The 14,034-nt window shown below is 36.5% G+C and overlaps 1 protein-coding gene across 1 annotated transcript in view; it reads right to left on the bottom strand.

Moving 5' to 3' along the window:
* LOC150087800 (voltage-dependent calcium channel type A subunit alpha-1-like) overlaps positions 1 to 14,034 on the bottom strand; it is a 1,442,149-nt gene that overhangs the window by 881,699 nt on the left and 546,416 nt on the right. The window contains exon 22 of the mRNA XM_090369204.1: positions 7,423 to 7,566. Within this exon, the coding sequence (XP_090225330.1) occupies positions 7,423 to 7,566 (144 nt within the window). The remainder of the gene's footprint in view (positions 1 to 7,422; positions 7,567 to 14,034) is intronic.

The following is a 14,034-nucleotide window of genomic DNA, read 5'->3' as shown; positions in this document are numbered from 1 at the left end:
TGGTATAGACACAGAGAATGATAACTAGTCTCCTATTTTTCTGTGGATGATTCTATGGTTTTTTTTTTTTTTTTTTGCAGTAATATAAATGACTTAATGAACTATTTAGGAATTAGTTACAATCCTACACAGTGGAGACTTTTTAGTGACTCATCAAAGGGAAGTCTCAAAGGTGTGTTGTTCCACAGTGGAAATAAATATGGTCAATTCCAGTAGCTCATTCATTCATGTGCATTTAAAAGAAAGATGTGAGAACATGAAGTTTTTGACAATTATTAAGTAGTAGTAGTAGTGTTAGTGGTAGTAGTGGCATGTGATGCAAGAAAGCAAGTGTATGAGCTTATGCAGCATCAGCCAAAAAAAAAAAAAAAAAAAATCACACCATTGCCTCCAAATGCCTGTCAAGTTCCTCCTTAAATTTATTCAACCTATCAACTTCCACAACGACAGATGGAAGTTTGTTCCAGCAATTAACCACCCGCTGGCTAAAGGCAAATTTCCACACATCTATTCTAAATCTGTCTTTTCTTAATTTGAATTTATGCCTCCTTAGGTTCGTAATCTGAACAAGTGGAAGGAACCCATCAGAATTCAGCGTGCTCAACCCATTCAAGGCCTTATATACCTCAATCAGATCAGCCCGCAGGTGCCCAAATTATCTAGATCCTGTTGCAGTAGCACACTGCCATTACTGTCATTAACAACCCTGCCAACCTTTGTATCATCTGCAAACTTCGACATTAAGCCTGATATACCTTCATCAATATCATTGATAAATATACAAAACAACAGTGGACCTAACACCGAACCCTGTGGGACTCCACTAATAACATTAGTCCACGAAGAGCAGCACCCATTGATTACCACCCTCTGTCTTCTCCCACTTAACCATCCTTTTATCCATTGTAGCAACTTACCCTTAATACCATTCTGCTCCAATTTGTATAATAGTCTTCCATGTGCAACAGTGTCAAAAGTTTTCCTGAAATCCAAATATATGATATGATATTTTTTGCATCCAGTTCCTTTGTGACCACATCATAATATCCTATCAAATTTGTCAGACAAGACTTTCCCTTAACAAACCCATGCTGTGTCTGAATTATTGCTGCAGTCTTGTCTAGATGATCCTGCAATGCATCTTTAACCAGTGACTCCATTATTTTACCAGGAACAGAATTTAAACTAACTGGTCTGTAATTACTCGTGTCACCCTTCGATCCCCCTTTGTGAATTGGGGTTACATTTGCACATCTCCAGTCCATGGGGACCTCCCCCCTGAGTCCAAGGATGCTCTCATAATTATGGCTAAGGGTTTGCTTAGTTGCTTTGCCGCCTCCTTTAATATAACAGATAGATCCCATCCACCCCAGGTGCCTTTCTTATGTTTAACTTCAACAATTTCTCCTCCACTTTGCTTTCAGTTACAAAATCATTAAGTATCCTGCTACAATTTGATAACCTTCTGCCATTTTCAAACCTTAATAATTCCTCATGTGTGAATGTAGATGCAAAATACTCATTCAGTTTATTTGCTATCTGAGCAGGATCATCAACAGTCGAACCATCGATGTCAAGTGGACCATCAGATTCATCCCCTTCCTTTTAGAGTTTATATAAGTAAAGAAATCCTTGCTGTTTTTCTTAGCATCTTTTGCCAAGGATTTCTCGTAATCTGCCTTCGCCTGCCTAACCTCCTTTGTGACCTGATTACAGACTAGCTTATATCTGCCATTGGCTTCTGAGTCGCTTGATAATTTATATGCATCCCATGCATTTTTCTTCTCTGTTACGAGTCTCATTAGTTCATTAGATAACCATTTAGGCCTAAACCTTGAACAATATTTCTTAATAGGTATGAAACTTTTAGTAGCATCCTCGATTAATTCCTTGAATGCTTCCCACTTAGAATTTACTGTTGGTAACATCGTCAGTTGATCCCACTGTACAAAATTTAAAAACTGTCGGAGGCCACTGTACTCCCCCTTACGGAAGCAAAAACCCTTTCCTTTACCCCTGATGGTAATTAAATCTTTAAGTAAATCCCACATCAGTACACTGTGATCACTGCCGCCTAGTGGTTCCTTTATCTGCAAATTCTTAATACACGAATGATCACTGCTGATAACCAGATCAAGAATACTACTTTCTCTGGTTGCCTCTCAAACATGCTGCTACAGAAAACAGTCATCCAATAAATCCACAAAAGTCTGACTAGTGTGTGAGTGACCAACTCACAAGTTCCAGTCAATATCTGGGAAGTTAAAATCCCCCATTATTACTAGCCCACTCTATTTCTCTGTACAATTGTTCACTGTACTCATTCGAGTCATTAGGCCTATAACACACTCCTACTCTTATTTTTGCTTTCGCAGTGCTTATGTCACACCAAACTGACTCAACAGTGCACTGTTCATCTATATCAACTGGATGCACTTCTTTTAATTTTATGTTTTTCTTAATTAACAGCATAACACCACTTCCCTTTCTATCCTGTTTATCCTTTCTGTACACATTGTACTCCCCAAATTCCGGTGCAGCATTCCTTATATCTGTGTGACACCACGTCTCTGCTATCCCAACAATATCCACCTTTGATGTCTTGACCAACACTTCAAATTCATAAAATTTATTTACTATACTTCTAGCATTGGTATACATGCAAGCATACATGCTCCTACTCCTATTCTTAGTTACCCTAACACATCCCATATACCCACCAATCAAACATGATTGGTTTGGCTTACTTTAAAGTGATAGATAAGAATGTTACTTGGACAGCAATCTGGCTATACAAAAATAGCTTCCTTTTTTTGTGTGAGTGGGAGCAAGGATTAAGCACTAGGATGTCAAGATCTCACCAAAGAGGGGCAGTTTGTTGACTGGATCAAAGAACATAATTCATAATCCACTGGTAAATCCCAAAATTGTTCTCCTTCCATCCTTGCATATCAAACTGGGTTTGATGAAACAGCGGGTGAAAGTTTTACCTCAGAAAGGTCCCTGAGGTAAAGCTTTCACAAACTTTGTACTAAATTCCCATTGATCACCCAAGAGAAGCTAAAAGAAGATATTTTTGTTGGACCTCAAATTTGCAAACTGATGAGGGACTGAGATTTTGAGGGAACTGTGAATAAAAAAGATAAAACAGGCATGGGTTAGCTTTTGGTCCATTGATGAAGACTTAATTTGGAACAACAAGGATCCAGACTACAAAAATATACTTGAAAATACGTTGGCAAACGTCAAGAAGCTGGACTGCAACATGAGCGTCAAGGTAAATTTTTTACACTCCTACATTGACTACTTCCCAGAAAATCTGGGAAGTTAGTGAAGAAAAGGGTGAGAGATTTCACCAGAACATTAAAGACATGGAGATGAGGTACCAGTAGAGGTGGAATGTCAACATGATGGCTGAATATTGCTGGATGATGAAGAGGGACTGTAAAGTAGAAGGATCTGCAAGAAAATCAGAAAATTACTATGACCCATAAACATAAACATATGACCCATCGTAGATCAGTTTTTAAAATGAGAGGTGAATGTTTAGTGGACTGTTACCACACTGCCCTTTTTAATAGTGTTTTGAACATCTATTTAAATATAAAAGTATGGTAAAGGTAGCATTTTGTTGTAATTTCAGTGCACAAATTCTGCCAAAATTAATAAAAATTTGTGAAAAATCAAATTTACTTTTGTGATTTTTGAAGAAACCTGACATGATGGAAGTCATTTTTGAAATCAACATTAGAAAATTATTCATAAACACCCTTTTCTGAGAAAACATCAGTGAATTTTTTTCAAAATGCAGAGCAGTGTTATAAACTATGTCTACAATTGCTTGGAAACACAAAGAAATGGCAGCATCCACTTAAATATTTCTAGATAATATTTAAAAACAGAAAAATTATTAGACACAAACCTTCAAAATTATATATATATATATATATATATATATGGGGGGTCAAAAGTTCTGACAATGGAGCATAAAAGTCACAGATACAAAATTACGTTTTTATTTTTATTTTTCAGTACATTCAACCTGAAATTTAATACATTTATTGTGTTTAATCTGCAAATAGTTATTACTTCAAAAAAAAAAAAAAAAAGAAAGAAAGAAAGAAAGAAAAACTTCCGTTTGGACACCAAACCAAGCTTCCACAGCTGCTTTTAGCACTTCATCATCATTAAAATTTGTTCAGAAACCACCAATCCCATTTCTACGAAAATGGGACTGGCAGTTTCTGAACAAATAATAGTCACATATGGAGCCAGATATGGATTGTATAGGGAGTGGTTTATGTTCAAATCCATATTCATGAATTTTACCCTCTGTGACCTGGGGTTTGTGTGGATTTGACCAAATAAACCACTCCCCATACAATGCAGATCTGGCCAAACTTGGGCTTGGGCACAGGTGTGTTGTCACGGATAAGCAAATTCTAATGACCCAACTTTCCTTGTCTTTTTCCCAAACTGCAGCTTTTAACTTTGGCATAAGGGTGCCAAATATTCCCCTGTTACTGTTGTTTTAGGTGCAAGGTAATGAATTAACAACAATCCTTTTGTGTCCAAGACAACTGATGTCAACACTTTTTCCAGTTGATGGTTGGGTTTGAAACTTTCTCAGAATTAACGATGCCTTGTGCTTCCACTGCATGCTTTCTCATTTGTCAGAATCATAAAAATATAGACAAGTTTCATCACAAGTCACAAAGCAGGAGAAAAATCTATCTGTATTAGCAAGATATTATTTTACACTTTCTTTTGATGACTCCACCCTCTGACATTTGTTACAAATGGAAAGGTTTCTGTTTACCCATCTTGTACAAGTTATGAACATTCCCAAATGGTGGCATATACCATTGTTAAAATGCTTCCATGGAAAATTTTAAGTACTTCATCAAGTTCAGACACTTTAATTCTTCTGGTTTCTAAAATAATTTTTTCTTCATTGATGGCAATTGTTTCAGAATTGATTGCTTCAGAAGGCTGACCAGATTTTGGATCATCTCAACTGAGTCCAGTGCCGTACCTAGGATGAACTGGGCAGTCCAGGGCCCAGGAATGTAGGAGGACCTAATTCCAATGATATTTTAATTTTTTTTTAAATATAAAAAAATGGTTATTTCTTAATATAATACTTTAATTATACAAAAAAATTTTGATACTGCCTTATTTATATTACAGTAAATTTATTTATTTTATAATCAGATATTAAAAGAAATTAATTTTTGCCTATTTTTATTATTTAAACCTAATTTAAAAAAAAAACGTATTTGAATTATATCCCAACATCATCATTTCTCTTCGGATATTATTAATATTGCTAATTATAGTTGCATCTGGAGAGAGAGAGGAGTTTTTCAAGTCTCAAAATTATTAAAACATATTCATGAGCAACAATTGGCCAAGAAAGAATTAATGGATTGGCCATTATGTTAATAGAACAAGATGTACCAAAAGATCTAAAAACATCAGGCATTATAGGCAAATTTATATCAAGTAAATATCAAAAGGCAATGATGTGAAAAGTTTATATAAATAATGTACTAGTTATTAGAGTGTAAATAAATAATTATGATCTGAATAATTTTTGGGTGTTTCCTTTATTTTTCAATCTTACGAATTCCATCTTTAATTTTTGAGAGGGGGACCCAGATGAATATTTGGCCTGTGGCTGACAAAAGTCTTGAATGCTTTTTCAAGATGGGAATGACCGACTCCCATCCTCTTTTGAATTCTGTTAGCCATCTTGCAATAGCAGCATAACTCGTAATACTTCTTCAAATACTCTAGTCATTCTTTCATAGATTTCTCCAGCATTTCTCCTCTTTGGTCAAAAATTTGATTACTGAATTTCTTCCACCAACCAACATAAGACATTAAATTTTAGAAACTATATAAGACATAGACTGTTGGTGACTCTATTGTCAGGGACAGGGAGACATGGAATATATTATGCAAAAAGGATAGGTTGAACAGGACCAGGGTATGTATACCAGGGGTGAAAGTTGATGATGTAGGACAGATATCATCTTTTAAGGGCTCTTATTTCTTAGTAGAAAATATATGACAGAATACACTGAGTAGCCATTTTAATAGGTACAGAGCTATATAAGAGAGAGTATGTTTCCCCTTTAGCAATCAGAACAGCCTGGATTTGTCATGACACAGACTCAACAGCATGCCACAGGGATACTGGTCCATGTTGCCTCATCAGCTTTCCACAGTTTTTGCAAATTAGATGGTTGTAGATCTCTACTCTGAAGAGCTTGTGTCCATGGGTGCTCAGTTGAATTGAGATCAAATGAGTGAGAAGGCCACCTAGGCTGAAACCCATGTTTGTGGAATCAATTCTCTAAACTTCTAGCCTTGTGACATGGTGACATTATTCTGTCTAAAGAACCCATTCAGTGATGGATAAACTGCAGATATGGAAGGATGAAACCTGACTGGAAACAATCGCCACTTCACTGGTATCAAGGAGTAACCAATGTGCACCATGAAAACACTCCCCATCATTGCAGGCTAACACCATCCTACATGGTGTTAGCCTGCAATGCTAATACCATGTAGGATGGGTTCATGAGCTCACATGCTGTTTTTGCCATATTTTGATCCTCTCATCAGTGTGAAATAGCTGGAAGTGGGATTCATCACAATAGAATGCTTTTTCAATCCTCCATTTGATTTTCTTGAGCCCACCTTCTTGGTTTTTTTTTTTTTTTTTTGCAGCAGGAGTGGTATCCAGCCCAGGAATCAGCTGTTTTACTCTATTCACAACAAGGTACAATGAGTTTGTGTTCTGAAATGCTCCTTTAATTATTACTGTTGTACTGGGTTGTTATTTGACTGCTGTAGCCTTTCTGTTACCCTGAACAAGTCTTATCAGCTTTCACTGGCCTCTCACATCAGCAAGCTGTTTCTAACCATAGGATCACTTTTGGCTGAATGTTATTTGGTTACCAGACCAATCCTGATACACCAGAGACACAGTTGTATGTGAAAACCTTAGCAAGGTGTTGCAGTTTTGAGATAACTCATAATAGTTTTTTCTTCACCAACTATATACCACATTCCATACATATTTTCCCACCTTCTTTATATCACATAAGATAATGATGCCATTACCAAAGGAGTGCTCCATTTCGTGAAAAGGATAGATGTATATAATAAAGTGAGCACTCAGTGCATTTGTGATGAAAAACCACAGAGAAAAAGTTCCTTTCATTATTGACAGGAGATAAAATAAGATTTTTCTAAATAGTTATGCATTGTACTAAGTGAGCCACAGAGGCACTGGAAACCTAATGAAAATTTCATAACCGTGTGGGCTACCACATTAATTGTATTTATTAATTTTTGTACATACTAAATGGATTATACAAGATATTTCATTATAAAACAGTAATTTCTTACGTTGGCCAGCCCTCCCCTGTCTGTACAGTGAAAAGTGTTAACATGGCTGCCATCACATCATCATAATGAAAAGACTGATGGTCCCAAGTCCGCAGTTTAACTTCAGGTGGCTTATTTTGATCAGTAAATACAAAATACTCTCCACTAAAAAAAGAAGAAGAAAAGAGAATAATAAATAAATACATGAATAAATAAATAAGTAAATAAATAAAAAATACTTCATAGACTATTTGTTGCTCAGATATAAAGCACAGTGGCTCAGATATAAAGCACATCTGAAAATTTGAATTAAAATTGAAAAAAATTAATTAAAACTGAAAAATTACTTATAAATTACACTGGTCAACACATAAAATGTTACAAAAACAAAAATACCCAATATTCACTAATTTAATGCTGCTGAACACAAAAATTACATTAAAATTTGTTGATTGGCTCTTGTTCTTCAATTACAGTTGGGGTCTCATATTAGCAAGTTACTCTACATTATCAACTACAGCTCATGGCAAAACACATGGCAACACCACAGTTTCAGTACCACCATACTCTTATCACGTGACTGGCAACTGTCACCTTGCTCTGCATCACATGATATGTTGTCACCTCAAATGTGTCTTCAATTCTGTTGCAGTAATCCTCCAATGTGGCTAGGTACTGGGTGATTTGTTCTCAGTTGTTCTCTGTGAGATTCCTACTTTATGTGTAGTATTTGTGTTGTGTAAGATTAATATTCCCCATAATTGTGTGAACAGTCCAGCTGACTTCTGTTATGTATGTGGAGACGTTACATTAGCTTCAAGAAAGCGTCACTTAACTCGAGCCATAAAATAAGGCCTCCTCCTTGTTCTTTGTGTGTAAAGTGGGTGATCAGGACAAGAACTGGGCTCCACACATAAGCTGCACTACCTGTTCATCAAAACTCAATGCATGAGTGAATCGAAAGGGATGTTTTATCCCTTTCGCAGTTTTGGAGGGGGCCAACGAATGACGTCACAGACTGTTACTTTTGTATGGTACTTCCTATTAGAAAAGGGATGACAATTAAGAAAAAGTGGACAGTTGGGTACACAAATGTACCATCTGTAATTCATCCTGTGCCTCACGGTGAAGTACTACCTATTCCTGAACCACCCAACCATTTTTCTGTACACTCTGATGAAGATGAAGACACTGATGAACATCAACTTGATATATACAAAAAAGTACAACAGCCATCTACGTCAAGGGATCCACCATTTTGTTCAAACATTTATCCTTCTGAACAACATAAGATCACGGAAAGTGAGCTTAATGACCTCATAAGGGATCTCGAACTGTCAAAGAATAAAGCAGAGCTTTTGGCCTCGAGGCTACAAAAGTGAAATCTTCTAAATCATTCTGTGAAAGTGATAATATTTCATACTCGAAATAAAGACTATGATAAATTCTATCAAACAGAAAGTGAATTCACTTTTTGTAAGGATGTTGATGGTCTAATGGCAGCAAAGAACATGAGGCACATTCCCGAAGAATGGCGACTATTTATAGACACTTCTAAGGTTAGCCTTAAGGCTGTGTTTTTACACAGTGGAAATATACTGCCTTCAATACCTCTTGCGTATGCCATCCGCAAAAAAGAAACATATGCAAACATGGAGAGCATCCTCTTAGGTGTACACTATCAGAAGTATGAGTGGCAGATATGTGGTGATTTAAAGGTAATCGCCATTTTATTAGGACTACAAAAGGGTTATAGCACTGTGGCAGTTTCATCTGAAAATATAAAACTGTCACTCACAGACAAAGCAACAATACTAAGTATTTATTGCTTTCTCTGTGAGTGGGATAGTCATGCCAAGGATATGCACTACGAGGAGAGGAGTTGGTCTCAACGAAAATCATTAACACCTGGAATAAAGAACGTAGCATCTGAACCTCTGGTAGATCCAAATAAAGTTTTGCTTCCACCACGCCACTCCAAACTGGGGCTTATGAAAAATTCCCAACACTTAGTACAGAAAAGATTAAGGCAGCAATTTCAAGGGGCTCACATCTGGTGAGTATGGGCTTTGCACACCCAGGGTCCTGAGCTTGATATCATCATTCTTCTCTTTCTTGGTGATTCCTTTCTACTTTTCTTTCTCTCTCTCTCTCTCTCTCTCTCTCTCTCTCTCTGGATAACTCGGGGAATAATAAGGCAACTTTTCAAAGACTAACAGTTCAAATGTGTCCTTAGTGATAGCGAGAAATCAGCGTGGAAAGCCTTTCGAAATGTTTTGACTGGTTTTCTAGGAAATGTTAAAGCTGGAAACTACAGGCAGCATGTAAAGATCTCATTACTTCTTATGAAAAACTGGGGTGCAATGTGTCATTGAAGATGCATTTCTTGCAGTCACACCTGAATTTCTCGCTGCCAAACTGTGGTGCCATCAGCGACAAACATGGTGACTGCTTCCATCAAGACATCCCAGCAATGGAACAAAGATACAAAAGTAAATGGAGTGCCGCTACATTAGCCGATTATTGTTGGGTAGTGGAAAGGGATGCTCCCAAAGCTGAATACAAGTGAAAGGCAAAAAGGTCTCGTGTTTGATACAGATATGTTCATAGCTACATCTTACTGTCATATAAACAAAAAATACTTTGTATAAATATTAAAAAAACTAACGTTTTTGAAAACAAGAGCCAATCTACCATTTTAACTACTATTTCCATGATTAGCAGCTCAAAATCTATAAAGTAACAATATGGGACCCAAAATTTGTTGTTCAGTGTTATTTGAAAAATCCTAATATTTATGCAAATTTTATAACTGAAAACTACATAAATTTATCAGTAGCGGAATTTACTTATTATATGGTTTAATTTTGCAAACAAGCAAAATTAAATCAGGTCTATTTTAAGACCACCGAAAAGCAAACCATTCATAAGTGAAACAAATTGTTTGGAAGATAATTGATTCACATTTTCCCTCAGCATGAATTGTTGAGGAGGCTTCCACCCTGCAGGGGGTTGATAATGGCTGCACTTTACTTTTTTTACTTACTATGCAGAAGAAATTACTCAATCAAATATTGGTTACAAAACATGACAGTAGATAATGTACACTATAGTAATAGGCATTCCTGTGCAAGCTTTATAAATCATGGTGAAGAGGTATTGCACGATAAATAAAATAACCATTTTTTTATTGGAGGCTCAGCAGTAAACCTATGTTTAATCTCCAGAACAAACCTCCAGTACCTTCCTCTCTTTTCTAATATTAGTGCAATATGAGTGTTGTCTTTTGAAGTTATGATTATTCACGTTATTATTAACTACTTCCAAGTGTAAATTATTTTTGTACAAGAGTATTATTATGTTTACAGACTTGTGTGTTCACAGTTTCATTTGAATGTTGCATAGTCTGAAAATTATTTTTGTACAAGAGTATTATTATGTTTACAGACTTGTGTGTTCACAGTTTCATTTGAATGTTGCACAGTCTGAAAATCCCAAAATAACTCACAGGGAAAAAACTCTACTACCTCCACCTGAGAGTGCCTAACTACAGCCTTGACTAAAGAGGGCATTAGAAATTCCTCTGATCATCAATGGGAATTAAACTCAGACCTCTCTAAATTAGTAAAAAGTGCCAAAACTACTATATGCTCATGGAGGACATTTGAGGTTATGATGAGCATCATGGTGAGATTCAATATTCCTTACATTTTGAGGATACAGTTTCAAAACAGTTTTTGCATGCTAGCCACCAAATAGCTCACTGAACTGAAGCAACTGGTAGCTCTCTAAGAGGAAACAAATAAACTAGTGCATAATCTCTCCCACCAATAATGGGCAGCCCTCTATTCTGCTAGCTCAATACTAAAGAGAGAGAGAGAGAGAGAGAGAGAGAGAGAGAGAGAGAGAGAGAGAGAGGAGGGAGATTGTGTCACATTGCTGAAGCCATGTTATGTCAAGAGATTAGAACATTCTTGTGGGGCATACACCACAGATGAAAATTTCATCGATTCATATATGCTCCCTCCTCTCGACGATTTTTACCTCATCAACATCAATGCTTCATGGATACTCAAACCAACCACAACAAATTAATTCATCAAAAGATCCAAACCAAAACAGAAACTTCCCAATCAATATCAAAAATATGCAGTTTCAGTTCCTTCAACGATGCCATTCCATTTACTATCTTCTATTATGCTTATTATATGCTTTTTAATTTTTTTTTCAGATAAAACCACAATTATTGGTTGTCTCAACCAGCACTAATCAAAATATTATTTACTTAATTATTTACATATTATATATATTATCCTAATTATTTACTGTATAATTCCTTTTGATTAAAAGGTGACATTTGTGTACATGTCTACTCTGATATTCCAGGCAAAAGACTTTCAAATCCGGAATCTCCTCTGGATTAAAATATCTCTGCCCCAATCTCTAAAATTCATTTGTTGCCTCTATTATTCTCCTAACTCTACTAACTTGACTTAGCATTAGTAGAGGCATCTGATGCAAGGAAGCAAGCTTATACAGCATCAGCAAAAAAAAAAAAAAAAAAAATTCCCATTTCACACATCCATTCCTGCAAAAGTTTGTTCAGTTCTTCCTTAAATTTATTTATTGAAGCTGATAGCTTAATAAATAAATTGATAGCTTGATAAATAAATAAATGAATAAATTGGAAGTTAATAGCTTAATAAATAAATTTATTAAACTATCAACTTCCACTACACACTGACGGAAGTTTGTTCCAGCAATGAACAACATGATGGCTAAAGGCAAATTTTTGCAAATCTATTCTAGAACTGTCTTTCCTCAACGTAAATTTATGCCCCCTCAGTGGTGCAATCTGAGTAAGAGGAAGAATCCCATCAGCATTGAGCCTGCTGAAACCATTCAGGGCCTTATACACCACAATCAGATAACCTTGCAGGTGCCTAGTCTCCAGATGTTGCAATTTGCAGAACTTAAGTCGTTCTTCGTAAGAGCAACACTTTGTTCCCCTCACCAATCTCGTTGCCCTTCTTTGTACTCATTCCAGTAGCGCTACATCCTTCCTAAAATGAGGCCCCCCAGACCTGTATGCAGTACTCAAGATGTGCCTGACCAATGCCTTATACAAGGGGATAATCACCTCCTTATCTCTACTAGAAAAATTCCTCCTGTATATCACTGACAAGACTCCATGAGCTGCTCTCACAGCCTGTCTGCACTGCCCAGAAAACTTCATATCTGACTCCACTACCCTGAGTGGAGTACCACACAGTTGGTATGTTACTCTGGGGTTACTGTTTCTCATATCTGGTAGTTTGCATTTGTCAATGTTAATCTTCAGTAGCCACCTCTCAGCCCATCTGCCCAACTTTTCTAGATCCTCTCCAGCAGTTTACCATCTTTACTGTCATTAACAACCCTGCCCACCTTTGTATCATCTGCAAGCTTGGACATTAAGCCTCATATACCTTCATCAATATTATTAATAAATACAGAAAACAGCAATGGACCCAACATTGAACCCTGAGGGACTCCACTAATAACATTAGTCCATGAAGCAAAATGTCCATCGATACTGTCCACTCTCTGTCTTCTACCACTCAACCATCCCTTTATCCATAGCAGCAACTTGCCCTTAATGCCATACTGCTCCAATTTGTACAGCAGCCTTCCATACGCAACAGTATCAAAAAACTTTCCTGAAATCGAAGTATATAACATCAAAATTATTTTTGGCATCTAGTTCCTTTGTGAAAACATCGCAGTACCTAATAAAATTGGTCAGACAACACTTCCCCTTAACAAACCTATGCTATGTGTCTGAACTGGAGCTTCAGTCTTGTTTGCCTAGATGATCCTGTGATCCAGTGACTCCATAATTTTCCCCAGAACAGAAGTTAAACTAACAGGTCTGTAATTATTCGTGTCACCTTTTGAACCCCTTTGTGAATTGGGGATACATTTGCACATCTCCATTCTGTGTGGACCTCCTCTGAATCCAGGGATGTTCTATAATTATGGCTAAGGGTTTGCTTACTTCTTTTGCTGCCTCCTTTAATATAATTGAATACTCCCATCCACCCAATGTACCTTTCTTATGTTTAACTTCAACAATTTCTCCTCCACTTTGCTCAGTTATTACAAAATCATTTAGCTCCCTGTTAGAATTTGATAAACTCCTGCTCCCCCACTTCCCTACAGAATTCCTCATGTGTGAATGTAGAAGCAAAATACTCATTCAGTTTGTCAGCTACTTGAGCAAGATCATTAACAGTCGAACCATCAGTATCAAGTGAACCAATCTGATTCTTCCCCTTCCTTCTAAAGTTTACATAAGTAAAGAAGTCTTTGCTGTTTTTCTTTGCCAAAGATTTCTCATAGCCTGCCTTCACTTGCCTAATCTTTTTTATGACTTGATTACACACTAGCTTATATCTATCATAATTTTCTGTGTCACCTGATACTTTAAATGCAACTCATGCATTCTTCTTCTCTGCCACAAGTCTGATTAGTTCATCTTTATCCAATATAAATTCCCCAACAGTAAAATAATTTTCCTTGGTGATTTTAATATTCACAATTACAGCTAGCTTCAATTTCTTATTTCCAAGGTCCAAGTTGGTAGAGATGCTG

Source organism: Mastigoproctus giganteus, chromosome 3 (genome assembly GCF_048544385.1).
Source record: "Mastigoproctus giganteus isolate SK-2022 chromosome 3, ASM4854438v1, whole genome shotgun sequence".
Lineage (NCBI taxonomy): Eukaryota > Metazoa > Arthropoda > Arachnida > Uropygi > Thelyphonidae > Mastigoproctus > Mastigoproctus giganteus.
Note: the sequence above shows the minus strand (reverse complement) of the source record. Positions and strands in the feature narration are given on the sequence as shown.